Raw genomic sequence first — 16,784 nt, 5'->3', positions numbered from 1 at the left:
AGCCAGCCCCTCAGGCCGCCCCCGTCCCCAGGAGGAGGAGCTCCTTGTGCTGGTTGGCCAGGACCGATCTTGCCGGCCCCTGCGTGGAAGGCGGGAGGGACGGGCCGGGGCCCAACACGGCCTCCTGGAGGTCGGAACCTCAGGCTGGGGATCGGGCCCCAGTGCAGGCCTGGATAGCCGTCTAGCGGCACCCGCCACCCAAACGTCCTTTTCCCAGCTTTCCGGTCTTGTGATGATTACGGAGCGCTCCGCCTCCTCCAGGAAGTCCCCCACCCCCACCCCCCAGTTAGCCAGGCGCCTCCTCCACCGTAGAGATCTTTTTCTGTATCTGTCTCCATTGAGTTTCATTCATTCATTAACTGCCGGCCATCTATATATTCCAGGCCCTGGGCACATAGTAGTGAAGGAAGCAAGCCAGGAGCCTCCCTCTGGGAACTTCCTTGTAGCAAAAGACCATAAATAGACAAGACGATTTCAGTGCTCTGAAGGGAGTGGAGTAGTGTTAGGGTGGGGGCGTCTACTCAGGAAGGAGTGCCCGTGCCCGTGCCCGTGCCAGGAGGAGGGATAGGAGAGGGTACAGCGAGTGCAAGACAGGCTGCAGTGCCTTTGAGGGACAGAAAGGCAGGCAGGGTGCCTGGGGTGCAGAGAACAAGGGGGCTGGCCCTGCAAGAAGAAATGGGGGCGGCCAGGCTTCCTGTCCTCTGGGCAGGGACCACTCTCAGCCCATCTCCATGCCTGCTGGGCACAGTGTATTGCATGTTGTGGATGCCCTTCCTGTGTGTGTGGAATGCGTGTGTAAAAATTCACAGGGAACCCCGTGGATTTGAAATTTGGCTCCCTCACCCGTCAACTTTCCCGATCTGTCTCTTGGCTGATGGTCATTTCATTTAGTCGCCTTATTTGTTAAAGCATCCGCTCTGTCCCAGACACTAAACGGTGCCTCAGCAGCACAAAGCGAAAGAGGTGGCATGGACCAGTGACTTCATGTTTGGCCTCAACGCTCAGTTCTGCCACTGACTAACTGAGGCATTGGCCAAATTAGGCAGCCTCTCCGACGCTCTGTTGTTGCGGGTATAAAAGGGAAAGTAAGAGTATCCACCTCAGACAAGTTATGCCTATTAAACGAGAGGTTGTCGGTTACCTAGCCCCTCAGTACACATTAGCTGCTATAATCACAATCGCAATGACTCTTGTATCCATAGTGCACTAGTGTACAATCCCAACGCGTGCGGAGAGAGCTGTGGGGAGCATAAGCGGTGGTGTGGAGCCGGGTGTTACAGAGGAGGTTACACTGAGCCTTTTGAAATCTGAGAAGGATCTTACAAAGTAGGGTAGGGCATTCCAAACAGATCACCAATTGCGCAAATTCAGGCGGCTTCTTCAACTTGTGGGTATAATCCAGGGAAAAGAATGTAAACGAGAAATAAAGGCGCCACGTAAATGATGTTGGACCTTGGAAGTGATGAGATTCCAGTTTGCCTCTGATTACATCCCCCGTTATGGCCAAAGAGCAGGTGGCATGTGGCTTCTACGCAGGCCCCGAACGCCCCTTGTTCCTGTCCTCTAAATGGCTGCGTTCAGCAGCACCCGAGGGCACTGCTCCCATCCTGTGGCAGCAGGCAGGAAGTTTTGTAATCAGTTTCTCTCTTAAGGCCTGCCTGTTGGTGGCAAGACTTAAGACTCCTAAAAAGCTCTGTGCCAAGTGTTCTCTGGCTTTGTGTGTGTGATACTTTGGAGCCCCTTTTCCTTGACCTAATTCTGCTTTTTGTGTCCTTCCACAGGTTCCCCAACACAACTCACGAAGTTTTCAATGTCACCCTCCACACCAGCCTGGTTGTCACTACAAAACTGGTGCTCCCGACCCCTGCCAGGCCCATCCTCCCTGTGCAGACCGGGGAGCAGGCTCAGCAGGAGGAGCAGTCCAGTGGCATGACTATCTTCTTCACCCTCCTTGTCCTAGGTGAATGCAGTCACCATCATCTACCATCTTGCGTGTCTATGCGTGTTGTGTGTGGTTAACCCCCTTTAAACCACTGCTTACTTTGTCAAGTCTTCCATTTGGATTTCACTTCCGACTGAGGGACTATGATAGTGCGTAACATTATAGCAGGGTACTTCTTTTTCTTCATAAAAACTTAGAGCTTAACAATTCTGAAGAGCCCTTTTTGAAATATCTGAGATGTCCTTTGGAAGAGAGAATTAAAGATGTTTGACCTAGAAACAACCTTGAACGTCTAGTTGAGTGGATTTCAAACTCTGCTCATGAAAGTCTCTGTGTGTATGGTAGCAGGAAGTAGAGGTAGTCAAATGGAAGGGCATCTGACTTTGACCAGAGCAGCGTTTTGTCTCATCTCTATTAAGCTTCTGTATAAAATTTTATGTAAAGGTTTTGCTGCTGAGGAAAAGATCAGGGGCCCTTGTCCTAGCACACTGTTATCCTTAACCTCTGTCATTTCATTAACCATGGTCATGACTTTCGCCATATCTGTATAACACCGGTGCTGTTATTATGTAATATTTTTCTTTCAACAGAGTCACTGTGTCAAACTTAAAATCTCATTTTGTTCAGCCTCCTCCTTTAACAGGTGAGGAAATTTAGGCCCAGAGAGGTTAAGCGATTGACACACCTAAGATCTGGGAACTAGAGACTAACAGCCAGATTACAAGACATCATTCAAGAAGTTTAGGTAAAAGGCATTAACTTCACTGCCTTCCAGACTATAGAGAATAGGCAACTGTGTTAAACAAACATAAAAATAGCCAGTTGAAACTGCACAACCACTTTGGATTAGCTGACTAGAGAAGAAATAGCTTAGAACTTGACCCAAGTCCAAACTCTAATTTGAAAAGTGAAGCTGGCATGTTTACATTTTCCACTCTTCTTTAATGATAGTTAGTCATATTTCCAATTAGATCTTTTTAGAAAAGTGAAAGGTGCAACTAGATTTAAAGGTACAGAGTATTTCTCTGCTGTCCATTAAGTGTTTTTTGAGGGAAAGTATCACTTCTTTCACACTTTAGTCAGACTTTTAAAGTCAATTTTAATAATACAGTAATTTTTCTTGTTAATTCTCACCCGAGGATATTTTTTCCATTGATTTTTTTAGAGAGAATGGAAGGAAGGGGGAGAGATAGAAACATCAATGAGAGAGAGACATCAATTGGCTGCCTCCGTGGGGCCGGGGATCAAGCCTACAACCAAGGTATGTGCTCTTGACTGGATTGAACAATCAAGGACTCTTCAGTCCGTTTTTTTAAAAAACTGTGTTCCTATTGCCCTGGCCAGTGTTCTCAGTGATTAGAATGTCAGCTGCCCACAGGAGGGTCTCAGGTTTGATTCCCAGGCACGGGCGTGTACCTCAGTTGCAGGTTCGCTCCTCTCCCCAGTCGAGGCGCATATGGAAGGCAACCAGTCAATGCATCTCTCTCACATCGGTTTCTCTCTCTCCCTCTCCCCCACCACCTTCCTCCATCCCTCCCTGCTACTCTCCCTGAAAAGCAATGGAAAAAAATATCCTCAGGTGAGGATTTAAAATTACATATATACACTAGAGGCCTGGTGTACAAAATTCATGCATGGGTAGGGTCCCTAGGCCTGGCTGGTGATCAGGGCTGATCTGTGGGGCAACCAGCAGGGAGATCAGGGGGCCCTGTTGGCACCTGCCTTGGCCAGCCTGGTGCTGCCTACTCGTTGGCCGCCTCCCTCTGCAGGGCAATGTTCGGGGGGAGGGGGTGAAGGCTGGGGGTGGGTCTCCACTGTCACCCGCCTTGGTTGGCCTGGGACCTGTTGGCTGGGAGCAGCTCCTGCATTGAGCATCTGCCCCCTGGTGGTCAGTGCACATCATAGCGACTGGTCTTTCCACAGGTAGTTCCACCATTCAGTCCATTTACATGTTAGGTTTTTATTATATAGGAAATATGTGTGTGTGTGTGTGTGTGTGTGTGTGTTGTATTGATTTTAAAGAGAGAGGGAGTGAAAGAGAAGCATTGATGATAGAGAAACAAGAATTGAACCATCAGCCTTTTGGTGCAATAATACAGTAATTTTATTTAAAGTCCTAGGGCTCATCCTTGTGTCTCATTAATTAAAAACAAACAAAACACAGAAAGAACTATTATATCTGGCTTCTTTCACTTAGCGTCATGTCTTCAAGGTTCACCCAAGTTGTAGCTTGTGTTAGAATTGTATTCCTTTGTGTGGCTGAATAATATTTCATTGTAAGGACATCACATTATGTTTATCCATTTATCAGTTGAGGGCATTTGTGTTGTTTCCACCTGTTGATTATTGTAAATAGTTATGCTATGAACATTTGTGTACACATGTTTTTTTGTTTTGTTAAATATATTTTTATTGACTTCAGGGAGGAAGGGAAGGGGAAAGAAAAAGAGAAACATCGATGATGAGAGAGACTCATTGATTGGCTGCCTCCTGCACACCCCCCACTGGGGATCGGGCCTGCCACTGGGGATCGGGCCTGCAATCTGGGCGTGTGCCCTTGACGGAAATCAAACCCAGGACCCTTCAGCCCACAGGCTGTTGCTGTATCCACTGAACCAAACCAGCTAGGGCTGTGTACCCATTTTTGTGTACATATATTTTTCTTTCTCTTAGATAAACAGTATAAACCTAGGAGTGGAATTGCTGGGTGAATGGCTACTCTGTGTAACTTTCTCAGGAACTGCCAAACTTTTCCACAGAGGCTGCACCATTTTACATTCCCACCAACAATGCTCAAGTGTACAATGTCTCATATAGATTTACTATCCCAGATAATTTTTTACCCTGCAAATGTAATTAAATTCTGTTTCTAGGGGATTACTTCAAAAATCAAAGACTCTTGTTTTCTTTTTCTTTTAATATAGCAGCTGAATACAAAGAAGAAAGGCAGTTCTTTTCTTAATCAAGAAATCTTTAGTTCTTTAAATCCTGAAGTATTATTAATCTATTTACATTGTTGTCAGCTTGATATATTAGAGAATATAAAAGGATTGCTTGGGGAAAAAAAAGCTTTTGTTTTGTAATCACTTTTTTCACAGGAGGGTGAAAAGCATAAGTAAGATTTTCAAAGTAATTTTCAGGATGTGTAGCATTTAAGATTATTTTGTGCCAAAGACTACAAAACAGGTTTTTTAATGTGCTTTTTCATCCAGGCAAAATTCCGCCCAGTGTTAATGCATGTTTGGGGCCAGAAAGGACTGAACTGTATTTAGAGTGCTGTATATTTATCTTGGATTGTCTTCTCCTCAAACAGTTCATAAACCTAGACTCTAGAGTCCCACTAATGTCACGCAGGTTCCATTTTCACCTAATCAGATTCTTGGCAGTTTATGAGTTGGAATCTCCACTTTTTATGTGCAGGTCAACATTTCTTTAGAAGAAAGGAATGCTTTCTAAGTAATTTTGAAGACATTTTTCCTCTGCTCTTGTATATTATCAAGATAACATAATTATTGTATGTTCCTGATTAGATATGTCTGATAAAGTACAAAAAAAATACTGTTAATAGGTAATTTGCTAACTCACTACATGAACTCTGGTGAGTTGAGGGAAATCATCAGTCCATAGTTCAGTCTTCAGGAACTACTAATCTGGAACACATTTGCCACTTTGTTTACTATGTTAGTCATTCAAATGAAATTATAACATTTGTGTCCCAAAAGGGTGGGAAAGGATTACATTGTTTTCCTCTTTGTTGAGAAGGGATGCCAAAACTCTTCGACTTTTAGAAGCTTGGAATCAGTTGACTTATATATATACTTAACCACTGCTGAACTTTGACTCTGCAGAAACAATGGTGAGTCACTGTTCTTGACTTGCACTAGAGTTAGCAATTAGCATCATTTGACACATCCATTTTATGAGCCATTAAATTTATTAGCGTTATTAAAATTGGCACGTCTGTGTTTTAATATAGCTTACATAATTATTGCTTCAAGCATGAAAAGTTGGAAGCATTTTAACTTGTGGTATGCGTATTCTCCATGCCACATAGAAGTTTTTGTTCCTTTTTGCTTTTTTAGCCCCCCGGGTGAATTTGGAAACATGTACTTGTATTGTGTATATACTTTTGTACATTCATAAGCACATATTCACATAAAGGCACATATAGCTTGGAGTTTGTTTATTTTAATATAAATGGGGTCCTATAGCTTGCTTTTTCATCTCACAGAATGTCTTGGAGGTCTTTCCAAGTTAGTGTTTTTTATATACCTCATCCTCTTTTTTCCTTTTAGAGGATATATATGTGCTAAAAATAAACATAACATAAAATTTACCACTCTAAAAATGTACAATTCAGTGGCATTTACTACATTACCACCATTTAGTTCTTTTTTATCCCAAAAGGAAACCCGATACCCATTAAAAGCATTCACTCCCCATTTACCCCTCTCCCCAGTCTCTGATAAACATAAAATTCTGCTTTCAATCTCTAAGAATTTGCATACTCAAAGTATTTTATACAAATAGAATCATATAATATATGATCTTTTATGTTTGTCTTCTTTCATTTAGCATCATGTCTTCAAGGTCCACCCATGTTATAGCAAGTGTTAGAATTGTATTCCTTTGTATGGCTGAGTAGTAGTCCATTGTAAGGATATACCACATTATGTTTATCCATTCCTCAGTTGATGGACATTTGTGTTGTTTCCTCCTGTTGACTGTTGTAAATGGTTCTGCTATGAACATTTGTGTACATGTTTTTGTATGGACACAAGTTTTTGTTTCTCTTGGATATATACTTAGGAGTGGAATTGCTAGGTTAAATAGTTATTCTCTATGTAACTTTCTCAGGAACTGCCAGACTTTTCCACAGAGGCTAGCTGACTGCACCGTTTTACATTCCTACTAGCCAGACCCAAGGGTTCCATTTTCCTTACATCCTAACTAACACTTATTATTTTCCAGTTTGTTTGTTTTTTTAATTATAGCCATCCGAGTGGGTGGGAAGTATCTCACTGTGGCTTTGATTCGCATTTTGCTAATGACTAATGATGTTAAGCATCTTTTCATGTGTTTATTGGTCGTTCATATATCTTGGGAGAAATGTCTATTCGGGTCCTTTGTTCATTTTTAAATTGTGTTGTTTTCATTTTGTTGTAAGAGCTCTTTATATATTCTGGCTACTAGGCCCTTATCAGATATCTGATTTATAAATATTTTCTCCCATCCTGTGGGTAGTTTTTTCAGACCTCATTCTCTTTAATGGCTGATGACCTTCCTTGAGCCCTATATTTAGCCCTTTCTGTTAATAGTTTCCATCTTTGTTCTGAAAGATGCAGATGGTTTGATTTAGGAGAATACATGTTTTAAATTAAGTTTTCATCCAGCTTGGTGCAAAAAAGGATCAGAAACTGATTTAGCTCCCTAATTTATTATCTATCTACTTATGTGCTCACGCACCTGTCTGGAACTTTTTCTTGCTCTTAGTATTTAATGTAGGATTTTTCTAAATAGGTTAAATATTTATAATAACACCACAGGTTGATAGTGTAGAGCAGCAGTCGCCAACCTTTCAGACCACCAGTTGGCGACCGCTGGTTTAGAGCACAGAATGAAAGGACAAAATTTGTATATTTACAACTATTTCCTTTCTCTGGCCACCTGGTGCTTTTTGGTGGAACTAAAGATATCTAATCTGTCACTGTGGCTCTGAGGGTGGCCAGTTAACAGCCATGCAGATTGTTTAAAGACTCCTTTTTACAAAAAAATAATAATAAATTATTTTTAGTATTATTAAGATGATACTTTGATTGAGGAGGTAGTATACCACCTAGATGCCTAACAAAAAGAGACATGCGCATTAACACTTGGACCATGAAATTACATTTAGGAATTATTTATGTAAAAGTATACTTTAGTTGGGGGGGGGAATCCAGAAGTACTTGTTACTTTTAAATAGTTTTATATTCTTTTCTTTTATGACAACACATCTGTGAGGAAAGTCAGACATTAATTGTATTTTCGTGACTGAGGCATGAGGGCAGCCAGGAGGGAGGTAGGGGTGCCCAAGGTTAAGGGCACAAGTTTGGAATCTGGCTCCACCCTGCAGCACCTCCCAGTGAAGTGACCTCTGAGCCCCAGTTTTCTCATCTAGAATCAAAGGAGAGAATGGTAACAACAGTTAAGAGGGGTGTTGGGGGTCAGAACAGTGCCTGGCAAATGGGGAGCCATCACCCAGCTGGAGAGCAAGTACCCCATCTTTAGGTTTCTGACGATCTTATCACCAAACCAAAGCATTTACTTTGTTCTGTTTATAAAACACTCTCACTTTCCTCTGTGTTAAGAGAGAACCAATCACCAGGTGGTAAAATACTTCATGTCAGCATATTATAGTTATATGGAAGTGATTGATTTCATTGACTTGGTCTTCACTATTTGGAGTTTTTCAGTTGATGACTACTTCAGTAAAGTTGAAGACCATTTCTTAGAATCTGGGAAGTTTGAATAATTTTAATTGCTTAGAAAAATATTAGCTGTCTGATGCTCTTAGATGTAAAGAAGTACAGAAAAAAATGTTTTAAACACTGTGAGTCTACAGTTATAATACTGTGAGTTTCCAGTTAAAGAAATAGATTGCAAATGCCACTGAAGTTTACAGTGTCACTGACAGTTGTCCATTTCCCTGGCAGCCCTCCAGAAGTAATTATTGCCTTGAACTTGGTATTTATCATTTTAAAATGTGCTGTTTTAACAATGTCTTATTTTTCCTACAGCTATCTGCATCATATTGGTGCATTTACTGATTCGATACAGATTACATTTCTTGCCAGAGAGTGTTGCTGTTGTTTCTTTAGGTAAGTGCTTATTGGTGAGTCTAATAAAAGCAGTAGCAATAACTATGATTTTTTTTAGTGCCTCCTACTGCCAGGAACCACAAAAGATGTACATTCCTGATCTCATTTAATCCTCACTACCACCTGCCATGAGGGTGTTTACAGGTGAGGACATTGTGGCTCAGAGAGGGGTGATGACCTCATGAAGGTCACATAGAAACCCCTCAGTACAGCTCCAAGGCCTTTTCTACTTCTAGAATACATCTGCTACTAGGCTCTGCTGACATTCTGCTGAACTAAGACAAGTAATTGGCACTTTAATTCATAGTGTCACTGAATTTTATAGCCAATGGGGCTCTCACTTTACAGTTTACAGGGGTGGGCAAACTTTTTGACTCGAGGGCCACAATGGGTTCTTAAACTGGACCGGAGGGCCGGAACAAAAGCATGGATGGAGTGTTTGTGTGAGCTAATATAAATTCAAAGTAAACATCATTACATAAAAGGGTACGGTCTTTTTTTTCAATAGTTTTATTCATTTCAAATGGGCCGGATCCGGCCCGCGGGCCGTAGTTTGCCCACGGCTGGTTTAGGAAAAAGAAATGGCTCACTTCAATGTCAGAGTCAGATCTAAAGTCTTCAGAGAGCATTCCATTCTACCTCGAATTTCTCCCTTTTGTTTCCTGTGGCATTTAACTCGTAAGATAATTAGCCTCTATTTAAAGGGAATAACAGGTGTGACCTCATTTGTACATTCATTGAAGTGGTTAGTGGAGGAAGAGGCAGAGACCTTATTTTCAGTGAGTACTAAGATGAAGAGGAAAATGTTGGTGGGGATGCTTAAGACATAGTAAATAAGCCGTAACCGGTTTGGCTCAGTGGATAGAGCATCGGCCTATGGACTGAAAGGTCCCAGGTTTGATTCCGGTCAAGGGCATGGACCTCGGTTGCGGGCACATCATCCCCAGTGTGAGGTGTGCAGGAGGCAGCTGATCAATGTTTCTCTCATTGATGTTTCTAACTCTCTATCCCTCTCCCTTCCTCTCTGTAAAAAATCATCCAAACCTTTAAAAAAAAAAGACATAGTAAATAAGATTTTACTAAGTTCAGCTAAAGCTCTTACCAGATTATAATATTGTAGTTACTTACAGGCCTACTGATGATATTTAGTTTTTTCTTATCACTGCTGATGCTTTAAGTTAATTTTCTTTGCCTTGTACATTTTATTTAGTGTATTTAGTGATTATTTCACAATATAGTTGTGGTTTAGGTTAACTTTGGAAATGAACTCTCAGGCTCTGTTCATTCTCCTTCCCCGTCACCACCTGTGCTCCTGCTGCCCGTGTTCAGCCCTCCTCAGTCCAGCCTTCCCTGGACTTCACAGTCTACTATGTGCCAGTTCTGGCCTAGGAGTGTTCGCATTGCCGTCTCATCTAAGCTTCATGACCCCCAGTGATGCCATATTTTAAGGAAGAGGCACCACTGTATAGCATTGATCTTTAGTAGAGCTGAAAACCAGTTTTGCTCAAAAGAGTTCCTGCTCTCTGTTTAGTGGGCTCTTCAGCTGTACCCCATGGCAGATTCTAATAGCCTTAGCTAACAGGATAGCCTTAGAACTCTAAGAATGGGAGGATCATTCATTAACGTTCCTTTTTCTATTTTAGGCATGTTGAAAATAACCTACATAGCTAATACCTATTATTCTGGGGCATTTCAGTGAAGACTTTAAAAAGCCATTACAAGGAATTTACAGTTTTGCAGTCCGTTTTCATAGTTCCTTAAAAATAATAAATATAGTTGGTGCATATTTCGGTATGTGCACATGGAAATTAAAATGATGGTATTATCATTTGGTTTGGAATGTCAAATTTTTCACTATTTCTTGCATGTGCTTGTATTAGGACTTACAGCATACATTATTGATTGCCTATCCAAGAGTCATTTCCGCCCTTCTTCCTTGAAAATAGAGCCCTTATTTTGATCAAGTGTCTTGCCACAATGTGCTCACAGAAGATGGGCCCCTCCAAATCAAGATTGGTCTTTGCTGTCATAATAATTTTACTCTGCTTTGCCAAAGAAGGATAGAGGTAGCAAGGCAGTGTAAAATCCAGTTCTGGCCAGTGAGACCAAGGGAATGGGTGCTCAGTGGTGGCTCTAGGAAAAATCCTCTTCTCTCTGATAAAAACAGTAATTTTCCCTTTCTTTGATGCTATTGTATGAGGATGTGATGCCTGGAGCTCTGGCAGCCATCTTTCTGCTACTGTGGCTCAAAGACAAAAGGTAGAATACTAACAGATGAGAAGCCTAGATTCTTTTTATTTTTTAATATATTTTTATTGATTTCAGAGAGGAAGGGAGATGGAGAAAGAGATAGAAACATCAATAATGAGAGAGAATCGTTGATTGGCTGACTCCTGCACACCCCACACTGGGGATTAAGCCCACAACCCAGGTTTGTGCCCTTGGCTGGGATCAAACCTGGGACCCTTCAGTCCACAGGCTATCGCTGTATCCACTGAGCCAAACTGGCTAGGGCATTGACTGCATTTTTGTTTGTTGAATTGATAGCTTCCTATCTCAGAGTTGCCTTTTATATGAGAGTAGAGGCCCGGTGCACAAAATTTGTGCACTAGGGGGTGAGGGTCCCTTAGCCTGGCCTGCACCCTCTCGCAGTCCAGGGCGCCTCAGGGGATGTAATCCTGGGATCGGGCCTAAGCCGGCAGTCAGACATCCCTCTCGCAGTCTGGGGCTCTTGCAGTCTGGGACCCCTCGCTCCTTACTGCCTGCCTGCAGCGGAGGTGGGAGAGACTCCTGCCACCTCCGCTGCGCTCACCAGCCATGAACCCGGCTTCTGGCTGAGCAGCACTCCCCCTGTGGGTGCACACTGACCACCAGAGGGCAGCTCCTACATTGAGCATCTGCCCCCTGGTGGTCAGTGCACATCATAGTGACCAGTAGTTCCCCCAGTGGGCAGGCTCTCTCCATGTGGTAAGTCTTCATAGCTTCAGGCTTACTGTCTTTACAGTAGCAAACAGAGCCTCTCCAGTGTGGCTCAGTGGTTGAGGATCGACCCTGAACTAGGAGGTCACAGTTCGATTCCCGATCAGGGCACATGCTGGGGTTGTAGACTCGATATCCAGTGTGGGGAGTGCAGGAGGCAGCCAATGAATGGTTATCATCATTGCTGTTTCTCTCCCTCTCCCTTCCTCTCTCTAAAACCATTAAACAAACAAATAAACAGTCATATTTATAGTAGCAAGCAGAGTGGGCAGGGTGGCCTCCTCTTCTCCCTGGTTCCACAAGAAGTTGTAGATGACTTCTGACCACATGGCCACCCCAGAACTGGGCATGGTGGGGGGTTGGGGGGAAATGATGTTGGGGATCAACCAAGGCTCTCCATCCACAAGATTCATATGTTTACTGATGTTGCAGAAATAACTGTAGACTGTACAGGCAGGTCTTGGGAGGGATAATGGAAAATAATTATTTTCAATAATTATTTGCTAGCTTAGGTGATTGGAACACTAAGAGAACTACCAGGGAGAGTGCTGGGTTCAGAAAGTAGTTTTTATTCTTTTAAGGGACATTTGGTTAGAATTTAGAAAAGCTGACAAAACTATCAAAATAGTTCTGCATTTCATAAAGCTGTGTAAATTGAAGGAGAACTTTTGTAGTACTGGAGCAAAATGTAACAGAATATTGAGATATTCACCATGTCAAGAATTTCCAACTTTTGTGCCAAAAAAACAAACAAACACCCGAGAGGAAGCTGCCAGAGAAAATGGGGTCTTCATTCTTTCAGGATAAATTTCCCGGCCTACCTCTTCCAGCCAGAAGTACAGAAGTCCACAGTCACTTAGAGACAGTATTGGCCTTTTGTGTGATGGCTAAGCCTTCAGTGTTCCTAAGAAAGTGTTGTTATAGAAAAGGACTTAACTATACTGTAAAGACACATTTCTCCCTTATATTTTATTGTATTTTTAAATGAATCTTGATACTTTTTTAATTCTTTATAAAAAATATCAACATGAAGTTCTAAAGATACTTCTTTACTGGCCCTTGCCCAAAGCTTTCAGATACTTTATATACTTCATGAAATTCTGTAATTTGGGCCTCTTTTTGAAAAAATAAATTTTTGGCATGGTTAAACAGTTATACAAAAATCCTTTTCATTGACAATTTTACCTGTTTTTATCATGCTTCATTCTCTTCCAAACCATTTATAGACATATATATCAACTAGATGGCTTTATTTGGTTTAAGTTTATATCATTTTTGGTGTTCGTTCTTTTTACTATTCTTTCCATGTATTACTTAAGCTCATATATTTATTTTCATTGGCCATATAGTGCTGATTCACTGTTTATAGATTTAGGGCTAAAATTTATAAGGAAAGAAAAATAAATAATTGTATTGTCCACTATCCTCTGTCATATGTAGCAAAAAACAGGTGTAGATTTTTTTTCACAATCATACTTTATTTTAGAGCATGAAAAGGCCAGAATGGGGTTATGTAAGTCCTGGAAATTTGACTTTCCAATGCCAAGGTTTAGCCTGAATACAGCTGATAGATAGAAAACCTGGTTTTAACTTACAACTGGATTTGATTGGATCATTTAGTGAATAGAATACACAAAGTGCCTCCTGTCATAAACTTCTTAACTATATCTGTGTTTTTAATTATAGGAATTCCTTCTTATTTTTTTAAAATATATTTTTATTGATTTCAGAGAGAGGATGGGAGGGGGAGATAGAAACATCAATGAGAGAATCATTGATTGGCTGCCTCTTGCACGCCCCACACTGGGGATCAACCCGGGCATGTGCCCCAACTGGGAATTGAGCCTTTACCTCCTGGTTCATAGGTTGACACTCAACCACTGAGCAACACTGACTAGACAGTCCCTTCTTGTTTTGACTAAAGGATTTTTTTTAAGAGAAGTGCTCTTTTTGTTGATGAGGGTTTTGAGTGGAAGATGAGGAAAAATCATTCAGTCCCTGAATTATTGACTAAAAGTAATTCTGGAAAAAAGCAAATACAGTAATTATATTCCATTTGTACTTAAGTTATTAAAAATGTTTTTAAATGAAACTTAAAGGGAGGCTCCTAACTGTAATAGCTTTCATTACTTTTTAGACTCAGAATCTAATGTTGATGCAACTTAAGATGTCCCACAGGTAACTCTCCCTGAGTCTTAGGTGTTTGATTTATTAGAGAAGAAACAGACATTCATGTGTTGGTGTTAGAGTAGCACTATCTTAGAGGCCAAAACTGGTTGTCAGATTGACAAAATGATCGCATTCGACAGAGGATTCTCCAGGCTGTCACATTCTATGGAAGAGTGCTAGCACAGACTTTTCGCCTCCATGTTTCTGGAAACACAGATCGGAGGTGATAATTTATTCTTGGAAGTTCGTGTTGCTGTTTTGCTGCCATTAGCTAAATGTGTGCTCATGTGTAATAGCTTCCTGCTTTTGCCTAGAGCAGGGGTGGGCAAACTTTTTGACTCGAGGACCACAATGGGTTCTTAAACTGGACCGGAGGGCCGGAACAAAAGCATGGATGGAGTGTGTGTGTGAACTAATATAAATTCAAAGTAAACATCATTACATAAAAGGGTACGGTCTCTTTTTTTGTTTTAGTTTTATTCATTTCAAACAGGCCGGATCCGGCCCGTGGGCCGTAGTTTGCCCACGGCTGGCCTAGAGCCTTGCTTTGACTTTCCTAGTTTTGTGGTCATCTTCTCTTGTCACAGCATTTTATCATCTTTAAGCTGTATTTTATATTTAAATCTTCCAGATATGCCAGAATAGTGAGGTAGTCTACTTTTTAAAAAAATATTATTTCCAAGAGGGAAGGAGAAGGGGAGATAGAAACATCAACGATGAGGGAGAATCATTGATTGGCTACCTCCTTCACGCCCCACACAGGGGATCGAGCCCGCAAACTGGGCTTGTGCCCTGACCAGGAATCGAACCATGAGCTCCTGGTTCATAGGTCGACACACAACTACTGAGCCACGCCGGCCAGGTGAGGTAGTCTACATTTTAAAAGTAAAAAGCTGTTAAAGAATTGCATTCTGAAACTGGCTATGTTGGTGCTGATTTCTATAAATTTCCTCTTTCACCATATCAATGTTCTCTTCACATTAGTAAGGGATACCATTCCTCTGAAGAAGTAAGCTACTTTAAAAACAAAACGTTTAAACAGTCTTTCCCCCAGAAAACAGATAGACAGACAGCCCTGAGATACTGATTCCCATCCTACTGGCAGGTCTTCTGTCTTTTAGAGTATCTTTGGAGTAGCATCTACTTTACTATAAGTAGTAGAATCAAGGACTGGGTTTTCAAAATTATCTGCACTGTGTGTCTGTGTGTTTATTTTTAACACAGTGCAAATAAATATGTGTGTGCATATATATTCTTTAAGGGAATTAGGATCATGTTCAACGTACTGTTTTGTAACATTATTTTTTTTAAAATATATTTTATTGATTTTTTACAGAGAGGAAGGGAGAGAGATAGAGAGTTAGAAACATCGATGAGAGAGAAACATCAATCAGCTGCCTCCTGCACGCCCCCCACTGGGGATGTGCCTGCAACCCAGGTACATGCCCTTGACCGGAATTGAACCTGGGACCTTTCAGTCCACAGGCCGACGCTCTATCCACTGAGCCAAACCGGTTTCGGCTGTAACCTTATTATTACAATTAATGCATTTTAAGCATTTTTCCTGTAATGTTAATTATCGAGAACACTGGTATTTTACAGTGGTCATGGTAGACCAGAATCATGAGGTGGTAGAATGTACCCAGGAGCCAGTAGTTAGTCTGGCCCTGAGCTGTCAGACAAACTTCTTAAACTCTTTGAGCCTTCCTACCTGCAGCATTCTCTTGAGGATTAGAAATAAGTTGAAATGACAAACCCTGGGAGAATAGTCTCAACAAATCATTATTAATTGTTCCCAGTGTTTTGACTTAATCCATTAGTGTCCATAATGAAGTGTGTGCATGAAGATCCATTGGGGGGCAAAAGAAAATAGTAGGATTTATGTTTCTATTTAATTTTAATCTCACTTTTTTACAATTTCTATTTTTGTGTATATTTTAAAATATATTAATATAGTAGCACTGTTTTATAATAATACGCATTTGTAACTTGAAAGTGCATGCTCAAATTCTTTTTACTGATAGGAATATACAAAATTGTTTCTAGGGTATTATTTCCACCTGGTGGACAGTTGTGTGGTAAAAATTAATTTCTCCTAACAGTGGACCTCAATCTCAAAAGGTAAAGGAATAGTTTTCCAATTTAATGCTGTGCCATAGTTTAGTCCTAGGACTTCTCAAAAGGATTACTCAAGCAATAATAATAATAGTAGTAGTAGTAATAATAATATCATATTTTACAAAGATTTCCAGTGCCTTATAAATCCTATACAATAAAAGCCCAGTGACCAAAACAGCTAAACAACCAGAACAACCAGAGACCAGAACGACTGCCGCCCCTTGCTCTGGCTGGCCCCACCCCCCAGCAGGGACCCCAACACCAATCAGGGGTGTGGCTGGCCTGCAAACCCCCGCAGCCCCTCACCTCAGCTGGCCCTGCCTCCCAGCAGTGACCCATACCCCGATTAGGGGTGGGGTTGGCCAGCAAACCGCTCTAGCCCCGCCCCCCAGCAGGGGACTCCCACCCCGATCAGGGGTGTGGCTGGCCTGCAAACCACCCATGACCCCTTGCCCCGGCTGGCCCCGCCCCCCAGTGGGGACCCCCCCCCCCAATCCGGGGCCCCCATCAGGGCAGGCAGGCCGACCCCCACCTGTGCTCCAGGCCTCTATCCTATATAATAAAAGGGTAATATGCAAATTGACCCTAATTGCAGAACGACCACTCGACCAGTCACTCTGAGGCACACTAACTACCTCTCGGTCCTTTTCCATGGCCAACAGGCTCTGATCACCCAATGGAATGGGGTATACTGGGGGGGGGGGGGGGGGGGAACA

The 16,784-nt window shown here is 41.9% G+C and overlaps 1 protein-coding gene across 1 annotated transcript in view; it reads left to right on the top strand.

Annotated features, from left to right (window-relative positions):
• Nucleotides 1-1,499: 1,499 nt before the first annotated feature.
• The window catches only part of SLC9A8 (solute carrier family 9, subfamily A (NHE8, cation proton antiporter 8), member 8), a 59,870-nt gene continuing 44,585 nt past the window's right edge, over nucleotides 1,500-16,784 (top strand). The window contains exons 1-3 of the mRNA XM_015560711.1: nucleotides 1,500-1,631; nucleotides 1,738-1,960; nucleotides 8,722-8,802. Coding sequence (XP_015416197.1) covers nucleotides 1,500-1,631; nucleotides 1,738-1,960; nucleotides 8,722-8,802 — 436 coding nt within the window. The remainder of the gene's footprint in view (nucleotides 1,632-1,737; nucleotides 1,961-8,721; nucleotides 8,803-16,784) is intronic.

Source organism: Myotis davidii, unplaced genomic scaffold (assembly GCF_000327345.1).
Source record: "Myotis davidii unplaced genomic scaffold, ASM32734v1 scaffold935, whole genome shotgun sequence".
Lineage (NCBI taxonomy): Eukaryota > Metazoa > Chordata > Mammalia > Chiroptera > Vespertilionidae > Myotis > Myotis davidii.
The sequence above is the reverse complement of the archived record's forward strand: the minus strand, read 5'-3'. Positions and strand labels throughout refer to the sequence as shown.